General features: G+C 42.3%; 1 protein-coding gene across 1 annotated transcript; it reads left to right on the top strand.

Moving 5' to 3' along the window:
• Nucleotides 1-373: 373 nt before the first annotated feature.
• On the top strand, nucleotides 374-15,288 carry map1b (microtubule-associated protein 1B). The gene is made up of 8 exons (XM_041059151.1): nucleotides 374-557; nucleotides 2,559-2,660; nucleotides 7,726-7,808; nucleotides 8,517-8,657; nucleotides 8,928-11,174; nucleotides 11,229-14,131; nucleotides 14,241-14,469; nucleotides 15,133-15,288. Exons 1-8 carry the CDS (start codon nucleotides 374-376, stop codon nucleotides 15,286-15,288), a joined length of 6,045 nt encoding a protein of 2,014 aa, XP_040915085.1.
• The last annotated feature ends 1,333 nt before the right edge of the window (nucleotides 15,289-16,621 follow it).

Genomic DNA, 16,621 nt, shown 5'->3' with positions numbered 1-16,621 from the left:
CACACATACAAGCTGTTGCTGTCTGAGCACAGCGTAACGAAATATTTTGTAACTGTAAGAAGTAACTGGTGAATATGCACAGTGCAAAGCATCAGATCTCTTTGACTTCCGGAGGCGTTTGATTCGTTGCGGATGACATCAGCTGCGGAGTGAGTTTGCGAAAAAAAAAAAACCGGCGCCCTCTTCTCTCCCCGGTTACCGAATATGACACACTGTCTGCTGGTATAAAAGGCTAGGGCCACTCCTATCAAGGCTCCACTTGTATGTCTGGAGACCACTCCGGTGCTCTGCAGCGAATAAAGGGAGGAGGCTGCTGTTGGGTTACTGCCTGCGCACTGGATAGAGACAGAGTGAGAGAGACCGAAGGGAGAGGATGGCCACCCTGGTACAATCTGCAGAAATGGAGACTTTAGGCGGCCAAACCAACACCGGGGCATCTCCGACATCCTCCAGCCCCTCGCAGCATTTCAACGACAGCAAATTTTACCTGCTGGTGGTTATAGGAGAGATCGTAACGGAGGATCACCTAAAGTGTGCCATTGCGGACATAGAGAAAGGTAAGATGGAGCACTGGGAGGTGGGTGTAGGCCACGGCGAGCTGAACTTAACGTCTTGATAACAACTCGAACAGAGATGTGGATCTGAGAAGTTGGTGGCATAGCCAGTTAGCCACACATTTCCAGTCATGTAGGCTGTTGATGCACCTGTTTGTGATGCTGAACTTTACGCACAATACGATTATGCTAATTATGCATATTAATGAGCAATTAACAATATCTGAATCTTATTTACTGGGTGACAATCATAATTAGAAGTGATGTTGTTCATAGCAGGTCTATTGAACAGCCCCTCCCAGAAACATCACCATCAACTGTCGCCAAAATAGTCACATATCTTTTCACCCACAGGTGCCTTCCCTCACCCACCCACTTTGTTTAGGAGCAGTTTAGCTCATGATTGTTTTTTTTTTTTTTTTTTTTTTAATGTTTATTTATTTCCCCCTGTCATATTAATACCACTAGGCCCAGTTGTTATCATCCACACACCTGGACCAGGTTCTGTAATAAAGCTGACAACAGTGATTCAGCATTAAATCCGGACTATGCGTCAATAATGCATCGCATTTGTTTGGCTCCGGTGCAGCTGCGTTTTTCTCCCGCAGCACTTTGCCAGGCTTTATTCAGGTGCGTCAGGCTTTTGTTTCAGGGGAGCGGAGTGTCCCACTCATCAGCTCATAGTCAGGAAGAGACAATACGGTTATAGGTGTCTTTCTGTTTGTGTTGTTGTGTGACAAATGTTGTCTCTCCTGACAAAGCGGAAAAAATACGCTTTGTGTTTTGAGACTAGCCTGATTATAATGACAGAACATTAATAAATAAAGTCCTTGTCCATCCCGTGGGAACACGTCTCCATCATCATCATCATCCCGCATCCAGCTCTCTCATCAGACACCGGCTGGTGGGCGTGGCTCGGTCCGCACTGCGGTCCCTACGGAAAGCCACAAGGACCGATTTTCAGCGTGAGCACGGCGTTTTAGAAATGCTCCAGCTGCTGTAGTGGCCTGCCTCCCTGGCCTGGATGCTCTGTTTGTGTGTGTGTGAGAGAGAGAGAGAAGGGGGGGCGGACGAGAATATGGCGCAGTTACAGTGTGGGTGAAAACCCACACATTTTTTTTTCTCATGTAGGGAGAAGAAAAGCTTCGAAAGAAAAACTGTGTTTTTTACTTCACTTTGCTACACTGACAAAAACACAGCTCAAACATTCAGAGGTTATTGTGTGGGCCCCAACTGTTGGGATTCAAAGTTTGTTTCAATCTCAAAACAAGGGTCATATAGAAGATGTATCACACTGTAAGGCCGTCCACAACAGATGGTTTGTTTGTTTTTTTATATTTATTCATTATTATACATTTTTCATATTTTAGCGTCTTATTCATTGAACAAAGAAAAACATTTTCTCATCAGCAGCACTGTTTCTCAATCATTCGTGCCACACCCTTTGTTTTATGTTTAGACCAACCCTTTAGAGTGAAATAAATACCTTTCACGTTGCACCTTTCATGTGCAGTTTACCACAGAGGAAATACTTAATTCTTTGTTTTAAGTCATTTTCTCTCCATACCCAGTTCATGTCATCACCTAAGTTGGCAGAGGCCTTCATTAGGCCTCCATTCTGCATAATTAGGGACAGAGGATGATGCCACTGTGACTCAGCTCAGTGGATGCTACCAGTGCGCCTGGCCCATGGCGAAACACAAAAAGGGCTATAGATATTTCCTATTATAGATTTTATTTCTCATGCCAAACAAATAACAAATCTATGCATGTTCACTCCAAGATTTTCCAATGAACTGGAGGTAAAGGATCGGTGAAAATGGCGTGTGGGCGAGTGTGAGACTTTTCACATTTGCCAGACCTGTTGCCAAGTTCTCTGTTCAGTGTCCACTGTGCCTATCGATTCATCTTCAGACAGCACAACTAACATGTTTTCCTTCACTGGTGTCTAACTTCTTCTTTTTCATTTTCTTGTTGATTTTTGTGTGTTTGTTTATCTTGCAGGGATCCGCTCGTGGGACACCAACCTTATCGACTGCAACCTGGACCAGGAACTCAAGCTGTTTGTCTCCAGACACTCAGCTCGTTTTTCTGCAGACGTCAGAGGTAAACTGGAAATAAGATATTTTCACTGCTAATTTCACATTAGCAGTCTGTTTAATGCCTTAATACGTTTCCAATAGCTTCAGTTGCATCCTAAACACAAACTGAGATATACAATTTGGGTAAACTTGGGTAAAGTAAGGCTGCAGCAATATTCAAATACTAGTTATGCATTCAAAATCTTCACACTCATTAAAAAAAAATTGTCCATAACTGAACCCTAAAAAGTGTGTAGTATGTTTGAAAAAATATTTTAGAGATGAGTGCCTGTTGACACAAGATAGAATAAGGCTCTGGACTTAAGTCTTTTTTACTGTTCATACAAAACTACATTTTAAATTCCAGATTGAAATGGTTTGATTAGGGAGAGCAGTGATGCTCATTTTTATGTGTTTTGTATAAAAAATAAAACGCAAAAGCATTTTCAGAAAAATGTAGTGAAGTATAATGTACTATTTATCTGTATTTAAGTACATCACTTGTCAAAATGTACATAGTTGCATATCACTTCTGCATTTCTCAGCCGCATACACTGTCATATCACAGTCAGCTGTAACTTCCCTGCAGTATACTAACCAGAGGGGTTTTATTACTTATCCCTGGATATGCCCTCTCAGCATTTTGTTGCATGGTGCTTTTATAGTTGTATTGCTTGCAAGGTGAGGGAGTGGCTCCATAAAGAAGGAACAGATCCAGTATGTCAGAACATGTGGTCTGTCAGTGGGCAGTATGGCCTTGACGTTAAAGCCTCTACTTGGCTGTGCTCCATATTGGACATGACCAGCAGGGCTTCGTACTTCACAGTAGATTGATGCTGCTGACAACTGCTGCTGCAGACTAAATCTGCTGATTAATTTTAATCCAATCATATTCCTGTATCAAATTTCAGAATTGAGCTTACAGAAGTGAAATACTGTTAGAAGGGAGTTCAAACATTGTGATTTATCTATGATAGCATTCAAAGGGACTCCAAATCCCCACTCTCTTTCATCCCACCTTGTTTGTGCCATTTTCCCATCCTCCATTCTTCTCCCTTGTTCTTCCTCCGGTGTGCTGTTGCCTTGCAACGCAGTACTAGATGCACAGTTGATTTGGGAGTAATTAGGAGTGTGGAATCCCCAGTGGCAAGTGTCTGTCCATGAAAATAAAGAAGGGAGGGGAACAGAGAGGAGTCGTGGAGCAGACAGGGTGAGGGGAACAGAGTGGGTGAGGGGAACAGAGTGGGTGAGGGGAATGGCTGGAAAAGAAAGCAGAGGAGGGAAAGGCAAGTAAGGGAGCGAGGGAGGGAGCACAGTGAAGCAGAAAATGGGGAAATATACTGTAGGTTAGGAGGAGAGCACAGGGTGTGGATAGATGTGAGTGGTAAAAACAAGCTGCGACAGAGCAGAGATAGAAAAGCAGTTCTGATCAGTGAAATATTGAAGCCTAAGCTTAAAGAGTAAAGTCGTGAATAATAGTAAAACTCTCAAGGGGACGATTTTCATTGTGTTTTGAACTTTTAATGCATGAACTGTTTTATGAAGGACTTCCTAGAAAACTACAACATTTGCTTTGATAGTGACAGGGCTTTTATGTTCACAAAGGATAGTTACACTGCACTGATGTTTTTTTTTTTGGTACTGTAAATCAAAAATGCTGAATTATGCGAAAAAGACCAGACGATAACTGTGTTATAGGATAAAGGTGGTTGATTAGTGAGCTGATCTGCTTACTTTATGTGAGGTATAATTTCAGTGTTTGCTCAATAAAATATATTCATACTCAGAGGTTAGGGCTCAGTGCTTACAGGAAAACACAAGCCAGCAGGTGGGACTGCGGCAGAGGAGGACAAGTGCAAGACAGGAGACCCCCAGTGTGTCCCTGATGGACATATGATGCTTCTGGTGACGCATTGATTTCCCAGAACTCTATGTTCTGTGCCAACAGCCTTGAAGCCTAAAAGGCAACGGTAGAGTTAAAAGGCTGCCTCTAAACCGCAAAGCCATTCAAGACCCTCACTTATGAGACGGGTGAAGACAAAACTGCAGCTTATGATCAAAATAATTGAGAACTGTTTTGAATTTCGTGAATAAATTTGTCAGAGATAAAGACCTTCCTGATGCTCTCGACATTTTTCCCCAATTAAGATTAAACCGTCAATCGTAACTGTAAATCAGCAGATTGATTGGTAAGTCATGCATCAATCAAGCCACATTTCCCCATCGCATTCATAGCTGGAAGAATTGAGAAACAAAGTAGTGATTATTGTCTTTTTCCTACCATGTTGTCATTCACTTTGACAGGCTAATTCCATGAAATAGTTTAAAGCTGAATGTTATTGATAGGCATTGATACTACGACACAGGCAATTGACCGTGAGTCAGCAGGCCTAATAGCAGTGGCAGCGCCATTAGCTCCATGCCAGACATGTTACGTTGCCTTTTTAATTCAGTTGTGTGGGGACACAGGAACAAGTGACATTGAAAACTGTGCTCAGGGGGCCCCTAGCTTCACTGCTGAAAGTCACCGGGGTCGATTCTTCTGCTGTGGTGGAACAGGAAATGACAGGAAGGGGAAGAAAGGTGCTGACACGCACAGGGGATCCACCTGAAGAGATGAAATTATAATCCTTATCTGCAAGGATTTTTTTTTTTTTTTTTTTGGTGCAAAAAGGAGGAACTGGATTTAGTTGTTCCACTGATCTATTTTTGGTGCGGTGCCATCCACATTGATGTTCCCCTGTCTGGTTCAGTCTGTGGCAGGCAGGCTATACCAGTCTTGCACTTTCTATTCAGCCAGAAGGAGAATGCTCATTGATGCATGTCACATTACCTCGCCTCCCGCTGAGACAGAGCTGCACTGGGCATTAAGGATTTTTTTATCGATCAAGGTAATTGTCAGGGTCAAGCAAGCTCCAGTGCGCAATCTGTCATTTTTTGACGAGTTGGCTTAGACACACAGCAATTTGGCAGGATGATGGTCGTGGTGATGGTGGCTTCCTCGTGCTTCACCAATCCCTAAAGCGTAAGGGACTGCTGTATTTTTTGTTTCATCACATAAAAGGCCAGTAAGCAGGGCGTTACCTACCAGAAACACAAAGAAAAAGAAGATGCTTTTCTATTACATTAGCACAAGAAGGATGAACAATAGACGTTCATGACTGACTCAGTGGTCTTCTCTCAGTGGTCAGTCTCTCAACAAAGTTCAGTGAAGCTGGTTTCACCCAGAGTCAACTGGGATTTCAGTAGTTTGTGCTGACTTAACTTTTTAATCCGGTAACATTCACTGGTATGTTTGTAATAGCTTATTAATTTATGTGAATCGACCGTCATTTTACTTACTTAATTAAACTGATTAAATAATGATATTCACTTGAAAGGAGACACAACAAGACCATGAGACATTCTTGTGTAAAACATGCAGAGAAAAGGAGTAAAGCAGAATTAAGTCAGCATAAAAAGAAACACTCCCCTCTCCTTCTACCCAAAAACACCAGAAAACAAGGGTATATATCATGTATATATGATATACCTAAATAACTAAACTCTGAGTCATTATTTCTACCTTCACTGAACTCCCCAGATTATTAGAGACTAGTGGTCATATATTGTATAGATGGAACTTCACTATTAACCATGAATGAAAGAGTTTTTCCATACGGAGTGACAGCCCTTTGAGAGGAAGCAGCAGGGTTAATGGATATGTGCTCCATGATGAGAATCTGCTATATGAAATATGTATGGAGGAATCAGCACAGCAGTCAAATAACTGCTGCAGTATCACATCTCTAGGGACAAGACACACTCTGCCTTCGGTAGTATGTTTCTGAATTTAAAGCTTATATTCCAACACCTCACTGCCCTCTGAACCTCACAGGGAACATATTCTTGTTTGTCTTATTCTCTGCATCCTGGTGGCCATATTTCCTCCTGCTTTTACCAGAGGAAATTGATAGACATTAACAAAATAAAACCTGTCTTTTGTGAGTTGTCTCCAGGGCAATTCATTGATTCATGTATTTAAAAAGAAATGAGACAACAAGGAGAAGAAACAAAGACGGATTGTGAGTGAAGCCTGGTGTGTTAGTGTGAATAATGATGCTAGAGAAACCCTGTGTATGTCTCGTCAGCTGGGCCAGAGGGTAACCCCCAATACACTGAGAGAAACAAACACTGTGGGATCAAAGTCATTATCATAATCAATCATCCAAAACCTAGAATGATTGATCGTAACCGCACTGTTCATTTTCTGTGTAACAGCTCAGTCTTATGGGGGAAATGGAACTCATGTCAGACTAAACCATTTTTAGTCTCCATTATACAGAAACCAAACAATTACTGGCTCTGTGTTTATCATCTCATAGCAACTCAGTCCAACTAAAGAAGTCAAGTAGAGCAGTAACAATTAATTAGCTGATTAAACAATTAGTTTATCATCAATACATTTATCTGCAACAATTTTTTAATCATTTCAAAATAATTTCAGGAATTTTTCTAAGCAAAACTGTGGAAAAAGTTCCTTCTTATTTGTTCCTTCATATTTGCTAGTTTTCTTTGTGTGTGTTCTTGAATAGGTTAATAATGAATTAATTAAGGAAACATAATTCTGTTGTTTAATTATACTACCAAAAAAATCATAGTGTCACCCGAAATACAGCTATACATGGATATGCTAGGTGATTTTTTTTATAACAAAGGATGATGGAGGAGGAATTTAATCCTGAAACAGGTTTTAATGCCAAGCAGTGGGATTCAGAGTATAATGGGCGGTGTTATACTTCCATCTCTAGAGATTTCATCCATCTTAGTGATAGAGAGCTCTATTCTGCAGAGACCATTAACATTTACACAGCCATATTGGAACTGCCAGATCGTCCGTGTTTGATGAATTAGTTGATAAATCTGTTGAGCCCTGCTTCTTATAGGAACCTGAGGAGTCGAGATTCCTAAGGACTTTGCAATTTGTGTTTTATCTCATTAAACAATTGTGAAGCTTACACTGAAAGTCAGACGGACAAATGTGAAGCATAGTGAGTTTGTAATTATTTTTTTTTTAATCATCTGCAACTGTTTTCTATTTTGTTTTGCAGGGCAGAGAATTCTCCACCATAAAAGTAATGTTTTGGAAACAGTGGTACTCATCAACCCTTCAGATGAAGCAGTCAGCACTGAGGTAAAATCAGCTATATCCACTCTTGTAATATGAACTGCTGTTTGTCGTTGGTTGGAATTGAAAAATAAGACAAATGAAAAGCTCAAGGGACAAAACTAATGTCTCATTTACAGCTAGAATAACAACTGCAGTGCATTTTACCCTCCGTTACAACAGTAAAGCTTTTGCAACATTTTGATGGGATAAAAGAAATAGAGGGATAAGGAGCTTAGATGACACAAGATTTTCTCCTGTGTCACTGCTGCTTTTCAGTGGTGCCTCCAACCCCCCCCCCCCCCCCCCCCAGCCATGTCTGCAGTCAAACTGTGCATTAATAATATCTCACAGCACAGCAGGATTGACCTGGCCAGCAGCCCGGAACAGCTGATGTTGCTCAATTTGAAAAAAAAAAGAGGGAGAGGAAGAGAGATACAAGGATAAAAGGAAACTTAGCAGAGTGAAAAGCAAGAAAACAAGTCAGCTAATTAGCTAATGGATTTGGATGACATGAAACAGATGACATGTCAATACACTAAATTGTTAAGCTGATTGCTGCAGTAGCAAGGCTTTGTATGCCCTGTCTCTGTAACCAGGAATATTATTATTACATAGTTTCCCTTCTCCCTCTAAAGCATTTGCAATAAATAAATTACTAGTTTCTTTTTTTTCCAAGGGTCATAAATGCTCTTCCTCATCATTTCTTTCATTTTTGGCTCTTTCAATTTCCAGGTTCGTTTGATGATTTCAGACACTGCCAGACACAAGCTTCTGGTTCTCTCAGGGCAATGCTCTGAAAATACTGGGGAGCTGATTCTTCAGTCTGGATCTTTCTCTTTCTTCAACTTCATCGACATATTCACTGACCAAGAGGTGAGCAGACATGAAGGGCTATTTTTGTAAGTACACAAAAGATCTATAGCACTGGAATATTATTCTTCCTAAGCCTAAAGTTATTAGAATTTAGATGTTTCACATAACTGGTTAAAATATTATATATTTTGGTTTGTACAACCCTTTTATAGCAAGTTGAATATATTGTACTGTATATATTGAGGCTGTGATTGCAAAGCATTATTCTTTTCATTTGACTGATTCCAGTATCTTAAAAATTAAAAGTCACTTGATTTTTCTCATGCCTAGATTGGTGAATTGCTCAGCACCATTCATCCAGCAAACAAAGCCAACCTTACTCTCTTCTGCCCTGAACAAGGCGACTGGAAAAACTCCAACTTGGACAAACACAACCTGCAGGACTTCATTAACATGAAACTAAACTCCACTCTCATACTCCCTGAAATGGAGGGCCTTTCAGAATTCACAGAGTACTTATCTGAATCAGTAGAGATCCCATCACCTTTTGACATGTTAGAACCACCAACCTCAGGTGGTTTCCTCAAACTCTCCAAACCATGCTGTTACATTTTCCCGGGTGGTCACGGCGACTCTGCTCTCTTTGCTGTAAATGGCTTCAACATGCTCATTAACGGTGGCTCGGACAGGAAGTCATGCTTCTGGAAGCTTGTGAGACATCTGGACCGGGTGGACTCCATCCTGCTGACCCATGTCGGCGACGACAGCCTGCCAGGCATTAATAGCATGCTGGTGAGGAAGATCGCAGAGCTTGAGGAAGAACAGTCACAGGGTTCGACAGCTAACAGTGACTGGGTGAAGAACATGATTTCTCCGGATATTGGTGTTGTGTTTGTGAATCTTCCAGAAAACTTGGATAACCCTGAACCTAATTACAGAGTGAGGAGGAATGTCGAGGAGGCAGCGTTCACTCAGCAGTTCCTTTCCAAGCTAAATTTGAGGACAGAGCCTTTGCAAAGGCCCGTTGGAAACATCATAGAACCTATCACACTTTTTCAGAAGATGGGCGTCGGGAAGCTCGAGATGTATGTGCTCAATCCAGCAAAGAACAGCAAGGAGATGCAGCACTTTATGAAGCAGTGGACTGGTAGTGAAAAAGACACTGCTTCTATTCTGCTGCCAAATGGAAAAGAATCAGAGTTCCCTGTCTCTTACTTGACATCTATCTCTTCACTCATTGTGTGGCACCCTGCAAATCCGTCAGATAAGGTTGTGCGTGTTCTCTTTCCTGGAAATGCCACCCAGCATCACATCTTTGAAGGTTTAGAAAAGCTAAAGCACTTGGACTTCTTGAAGCAACCAGTTGTCACTCAAAAAGTGCTGTCTTCTAATATGCCATCAACACCGACACTAAAGCAGGCTAAGATGAAACAAAGAACAGACAGCAAAGAAAGCCTTAAGTCTACCCCAAAGCCATCACCAATCAAGAGCATCAGGAAGGATTCAAAGGAGGATGCACCAGAAAAGGCAAAGACAGATGCAGAATCCATTCAGGAAAAAACACAAAAGGCAGAGAAAAAAGAAAAGGTCCCACTGAAGAAGGAAAAGGCAAAGGCACCTGAGAAAGAATCAAAGGCGAAGTCAGAGCAAACAGTGCACAATGAAACTCCAGAAAAAAAGAAGTCTGAAATAAAACCCAAAGCTGAGAAGATTATTAAAAAGGAGACCAAAATGTCTGTGGAAAAGAAAAAGGAGGTTAAAAAAGAAGTGGCAAAGAAAGGTGACATACTAAAACAAGAAAGTAAAAAAGATGATAAAGCAAAGAAAGAGGAGGCAAAGAAAGTTATAAAAAAGGATATCAGAAGAGACTCACCTATGAAGGAGAAAAAAGAAGAAAAGAAAGAGCAAAAGAAAGATGTCAAGAGGCCGTTTAAAGACATAAAAAAGACCACTGAAGAAAAGAATCTGGCACCAAAACCAAAGCCCCTGAAAAAAGACGATGCCTCAAAGAAAGATGCAGGAGTACCATCAAAGTTAAAAGAGAAAGGAAAGACAAAGGTTACAAAGAAAGAGACCAAGGTGGATAGTGGCCAACCTGCAGCTAATGCCACTGCTGTCCCAGAGGATCCTGAAGCAGAAAGATCTCTGATGTCCTCACCGGAGGACCTCACTAAGGACTTTGAGGAGCTCAAAGCTGAAGAGTTGGTGGAAGATGATGCGACTGTGCAACAAAATCGGGAAGAAGAGGCTGTGATGATCCACCGTGAAGAAATCATACAGACCAAAGAGTCACCTGAGGCGTTGGAGTCAGTGGATGAGGGTATAACCACAACAGAGGCTGAAGGAGACAGCGGAGTGACCCCAGATGAACAAGTTCTCAAGGGAAAACTCAACGGAAGTGCAAGTGAGAGGTTTGAAGATGAGGGCACTGTAATGGAGGAGACATCTGAAGGAGGAGATTATGAAGAGAAGGGAGAAACAGAGGAAGTGTACGAACCACAGAGAATGGAAGTAGACAAAGATAAGCTTACTCCTACTGAAGATGAACACCAGGACAGACATGATGAAGTCAAACCAGTGGTCAGTGTTGAAGACAACGATGATGTGACTAATCGAAATGTAGGGGATCAGCTCAGCAGTGAAAGACAAACAGAGAAACAGAATCTGTTTAAATCAGCCTCACCCAAAGTGTCTTCACCTGTTTCTCCAGCTGCATCTATCCATGATGAAACGCTTCCAGTTGGCTTTGAGAGCTCAACAGCCTCAGATGATGAGAACCGAGATGAAGCCCCTGAGGATTACACTGTCACCTCTGGCTATACTCAGTCCACCATTGAGATCTCCAGTGTGCCTACTCCCATGGATGAGATGTTGACTCCTAGGGACATGATGAGCGATGAAACCACCAATGATGAGACCGAATCCCCTCCACAGGATGGTGAAAGGTTTGAGACATCAGCATCTGGAGAGTATGACAGGAAGAAAATTTCTCCACTTCAGGATATGGCAGGATCAGATCGCTCTCAGAGTGAAGCCACAGAAGGCCAGGACTACAACCACTCCGCTTCCACAATCTCTCCACCTTCATCACTAGAGGAAGATAAAGTCTGCAAGGGCTTTCCACCTGCAGTGAAAGTTGAAGGGTTTGCCACAGCTCAAGAGTCATGTGAAAAGTACGATGCAGACTCATCTAGACTCAGTTCAACCTCCACAACATCACCTCTCATTCGTTCTCCCTCAGTGGACCGCAAGGACACATTTGATTCACCATCAATTTTTGCTCCTCCAATCGAACTGTCCACCACTCTGGCAGGCAGCACCAGAGCAACAGCAGATTCCTCCCTCAGCCCAGATGACAAGACACTGGAAGGAGCCAACTCGCCTCAGTCCTCTGGTCACACACCGTACTATCAGTCACCGGTAGATGAAAAAGCAGGAAGTCTACCACCTGTGTCAGAAGACAAAGCACAGGGTCCAGTCATTGTGGAGGTCACAAGTGATAAGGAGGATTCCTCCAACAGGGTTACCCCAGAGCCTGATGAGCCAGAACAAGAAAGTTGCTCTCCTGTAGAGAGGGTAATGTTCTCTCCTACAAGCCCACCTCCAACTGAACCTGATTCCCCAACAAAGAAGGAAAAGTCACCCTTTGATGTGGATCATAAGAAAACTGGAGACAACAGCCATGCAGTCTTGTCCTCAGCACCAGTGACCAAAAATGAATCTGACACCAATCCTTTCACAGCTTTCAAAGAAGAGAGTAAAATGTCCATTTCAGAGGGTACCACATCAGACAAGTCAGGAACCCCTCTGGAGGAAGTGGTAGCAGAAGACACATTTTCACATTTAGCTTCAGCATCTACTGCCTCCCTGGCCACCAGCTCCTTGCCAGAGCCAACCACTGACTCCCCTTCTCTCCATGCTGAGGTAGGCTCTCCTCACTCAACAGAAGTAGATGACTCTCTGTCTGTCTCTGTGGTTCAGACCCCGACCACCTTCCATGAGGCTGAGGGATCTCCATCCAAGGACGATAGCCCCAGGCCCATGTCTATCTCCCCAGACATCTCGCCAAAGTCTAAAAGCAGAACACAGATGCAGGACACAAAATCCCCAGAGCACTCTACCATGTCAATAGAGTTTGGCCAGGATTCCCCTGACCACTCCTTAGCCCTGGACTTTAGTAAACAATCCCCAGAGCACCCATCCGTGGGAGGCAGCTCTCGTGCTACAGAGAATGGGCCAACTGAGGTTGACTACAGCCCCTCAGATGGAACAGATGTAAGATCAACTGGAGAGCCCAGCTCCACAGTGGAAAAGCCTTTACTTTTTGAAGAGGGTGAGTCAGTCCGTGCCACTTCTGCAACGCCATCCGATGCATCTCAATCCACACCTTCTGTTACAACCCCATGCCAAATGACAGAGATGCCACATGCTGTGACTGAGCAGACAGATAAGTCTCCAATCACCCCCAAGGCATCCTCTCTCACACACTCTCCTCATTCCAATGAGCCATCCCCAGTGCTAGGATGTCCCCCTGCTAAAGACGGCACCAGCCCAATTTCACCATCTGTGGAGAGCATTTCTAATAAAGTTGACACGCAGCAGAAATACGACAAGTCACCCTCACCTCCCAAAGCTACTTCTCCGTCATCTTCTTTTGCCCTCTCAAAAGAGGACACACTTTCCCCAGCAAAGGAGACTAATCCCTTTAAATGTGAGGATTCTACGCTTGAGGCAAAATCCCCTGTGAGCCCCAAAGTCCCTTCCCCGTCATGTCTACCTCTCTCCTCTGATCTGTATAATTACAATTCTGCTTGTGGCTCCAAGGACCCAGACTCCACCAAGAGGAGCCCCTCTGCTCCATCTAAGACAGATGTTGACCTCTGCCTAGTCACTTCATGTGAGTACCGTCACCCTAAGACAGAACTATCCCCATCTTTTATCAACCCTAACCCTCTGGAATACTTCATTAATGAAGAGAATGCCTTGGATGAGGAGAAGCCACTGGCCAAGTTAGGAGGAGGGCCCCCACCTCCAGGGGGTAAGCTTTCCGCCAAGCAATGTGAGGAGACCCCACCCACATCCATCAGTGAGTCTGCCCCCTCCCAGACAGATTCAGATGTTCCACCAGGGACAGAGGAGTGTCCTTCCATTACAGCAGATGCTAACATCGACTCTGAAGACGACTCTGAGACTTTGCCTACTGACAGAACCCTGACCTACAGGCATGCTGATCCTCCTCCGGTGGTTTTCAGAGACTCTGCTCCATCCTCAGGCCACCACGATGTCTGCATGGTGGACCCAGAGGCCCTCAAGGCTGAAGAAAACCTCAACAATGCTAACACAGATGGTGGAGAAAAGCTCAAGAAGAAAAAACTCTCAAAAAAATCTTCATCGCCAGCCAGGAAGGGTGGTCTATCAAAGGTCAAGGACACAAAGACTGCCTCTCCAAAGAAGAGTGTTGGAGAAGGGAAAGATGCCAAGAATGCAACCAATACCTCTGCGTCCAGAGGTGTGAAAAGTGCCACATCAGGTCGGTAAAATGTACTCACTGTCATCATATACATTCATATCACTTTACTGCTTTGTATTTTTAAGCACTCATCTGAGAAAAGGTATATTTTTGCCTCTTTCAGGTACTGGTAGTGGAAAGGCATCAGGTGGGACATCTCTGCCCAACTGCCCTCCCATGTACATGGATTTGGTTTACATCCCCAATCACTGCAGTGCCAAGAATGTGGATGCTGAGTTCTTTAAGCGGGTGCGCTCCTCTTACTATGTGGTCAGTGGCAATGATCAGACAGCTCAGGAGCCCAGTAGGGCTGTCCTTGATGCTCTGCTGGAAGGAAAGGCCCAGTGGGGAAACAATATGCAGGTAAGTTTCATGTATTAATGTGACAGTTATTTGTTTTGCTTGACATGAAGTTTAGTTTGAGATGTTAAATCCCTTTTGTTAATGCTCTAATTATATTACAAATTAATGTCTTAATTTCAGGGTGCCAGAAGGGTTTGGATGTATAAAGATTATATTCAATAGATTAATGAGTTAAGAACAAATTTTGTGGTTTAGTTTGACTGGTTCTTTAATCCTCTTTTCATCACTTCTGCATGTAGATGAAATTCTGATTACGCTACATTAATCTGAGATAAAATGTAATATATAGCAGGGGTAAGGAGGGAAAACAAATAAATCAGAACATGCCAGCCTCAAATTATGTTCCTGTCATCAGTCTAAAAGACTTTCATTAATAACATTCAGTGTTTCCATTTCTCTGTTAAATCTGTGCCAGTAGTACTGACAAGTTCTGGATGCAAACATAAAAAATCATGTTATTTATCAGTCCAAGCTTCACAGCTAAAAAAAAAAAAGTGCCATATGATGTGATGTGATTTAACATTATGAACTGGTGACGTAACCTGATCATGATGCATAAAGGAAGAACAGGAAAAAGCTGAAAAATAATTTTTGGTTGGAACGTATGATACCTGAAATTTCTGAGTGCTTGAGCTCAGAAACCTCCCTCCTCTCTAATGTTAGGTCACTCTGATTCCAACCCATGACACTGATGTGATGAGGGAGTGGTACCAGGAGACCCACGACAAGCAGCAGGAGCTGAACATCATGGTCCTAGCCAGCAGCAGCACTGTCGTCATGCAGGATGAGTCTTTCCCTGCTTGTAAGATAGAAATGTAGGCCAGTTCTGCAAATGATATGCGGATCAGGAGGCCTAGTGACTGATAATGAGATGGGAGATCATTATTTGGAGAGGAAAAAAAATCCATGTAGCATAAAACCTGAGCAGACAGTTAAACACTTATATTCTAAAATGATACTACTTATGTACTAAACCCTAAAAAGAATTAATATCTGCAATAAGGACTAACACAAATAGAAATCGGCTTTGAGGGGCTCCATGCAAAGGACAATGTTTTCTATGTAAAGAAATACAACCTTGACATCTTCAAGGTGTCATCTGATTTGTTATCTGTATAAATGGATCGTACTGGGAGGAAATTAGGAACCAAATAAAACCAGCCTAGCCATGACTGTCCGATCATGCTAACACTAATACGGCTCAAGTAATTATGTTTCTTCTACATTCCCTGATAAAAACGTGCAAGAGCTTTTAATTAATTTAACAGCTGTCAAAGAACAAAACATCCCTGCCAGTGGTATATTCTTAAATAGTGGCTGTTATCCACACCAAAGGACAAAACAATATGTTTTCTGTTATTGCCTTAGGGAGTCAAAATGAATGTATAAGAAATGGTGCAAAGAGCAGAGGAGTAGGTAAACGCTACACACCAGAGGTAATCCTTAAAAGGACTGTTAAATGGTTACATGGCTGAATGATGGTAAACATTAACTTGAAGGGATACTCAACATTGATTAGCATGAACATGATGTCTGACTTCATATTCGTCACCGGCTAGACAGAGTACCCCTACCATTGTGAAAATGTTTATGTTTTTAAGGTGGCTGGGCCTTGACTTGATTTAAAATGGACATTTTTTCTTCTTTTGTCTGGTTTGTGTTGCTGCTGATGTATGAATATTAATTGATTATGTTAAAGTTAAATTATTGCGTGTGATTATCCAGATAGCCTTTTACACTGTGCAACAGAAAGTTGCCTCAGAATGCTCTCCCTTGCCTTTGTCACATCTGTAAAATCAAATCATTTTCCACAATGTAACTGCTTTTTAGACGACTGCCTTTTATTTCAGATTGTCTGTTTTATTTACAGATTTTAGGTTATCTCAAAAAGAGTAAATTAAATCTTATTTCTATTACCCGTTTTTTATGTAATCATTGAGCTATGGGGGAGCTAGCCTTTTCCCAATGTAAAGCTGGTGAAGCAGGATATTTTCATAAACCTTAAAATGTCTTGTTTTTCTAAAGCATTGTACTATAATTATAAATAGCGTTGTGGTCGATGGAATGGTTGAAAGACGTGCATGAGTTATGAAACCTTAGGATTTTTTTCTCTTCCTTTAATGGGGATTTTGCTCAGACTTGCATTAAGAAC

The sequence above is a fragment of the Toxotes jaculatrix genome, chromosome 16 (genome assembly GCF_017976425.1).
Source record: "Toxotes jaculatrix isolate fToxJac2 chromosome 16, fToxJac2.pri, whole genome shotgun sequence".
NCBI lineage: Eukaryota > Metazoa > Chordata > Actinopteri > Toxotidae > Toxotes > Toxotes jaculatrix.
Note: the sequence above shows the minus strand (reverse complement) of the source record. Positions and strands in the feature narration are given on the sequence as shown.

Coding starts and splice junctions, on each gene's coding strand:
- map1b (XM_041059151.1), top strand. CDS start 374: ATGGCCACCCTGGTACAATCTGCAGAAATGGAGACTTTAGGCGGCCAA. Junction 2,661..7,725: donor TTTTTCTGCAGACGTCAGAG/GTAAACTGGAAA, acceptor TTTGTTTTGCAG/GGCAGAGAATTCTCCACCAT. Junction 14,132..14,240: donor AAAAGTGCCACATCAGGTCG/GTAAAATGTACT, acceptor AGGTACTGGTAG/TGGAAAGGCATCAGGTGGGA.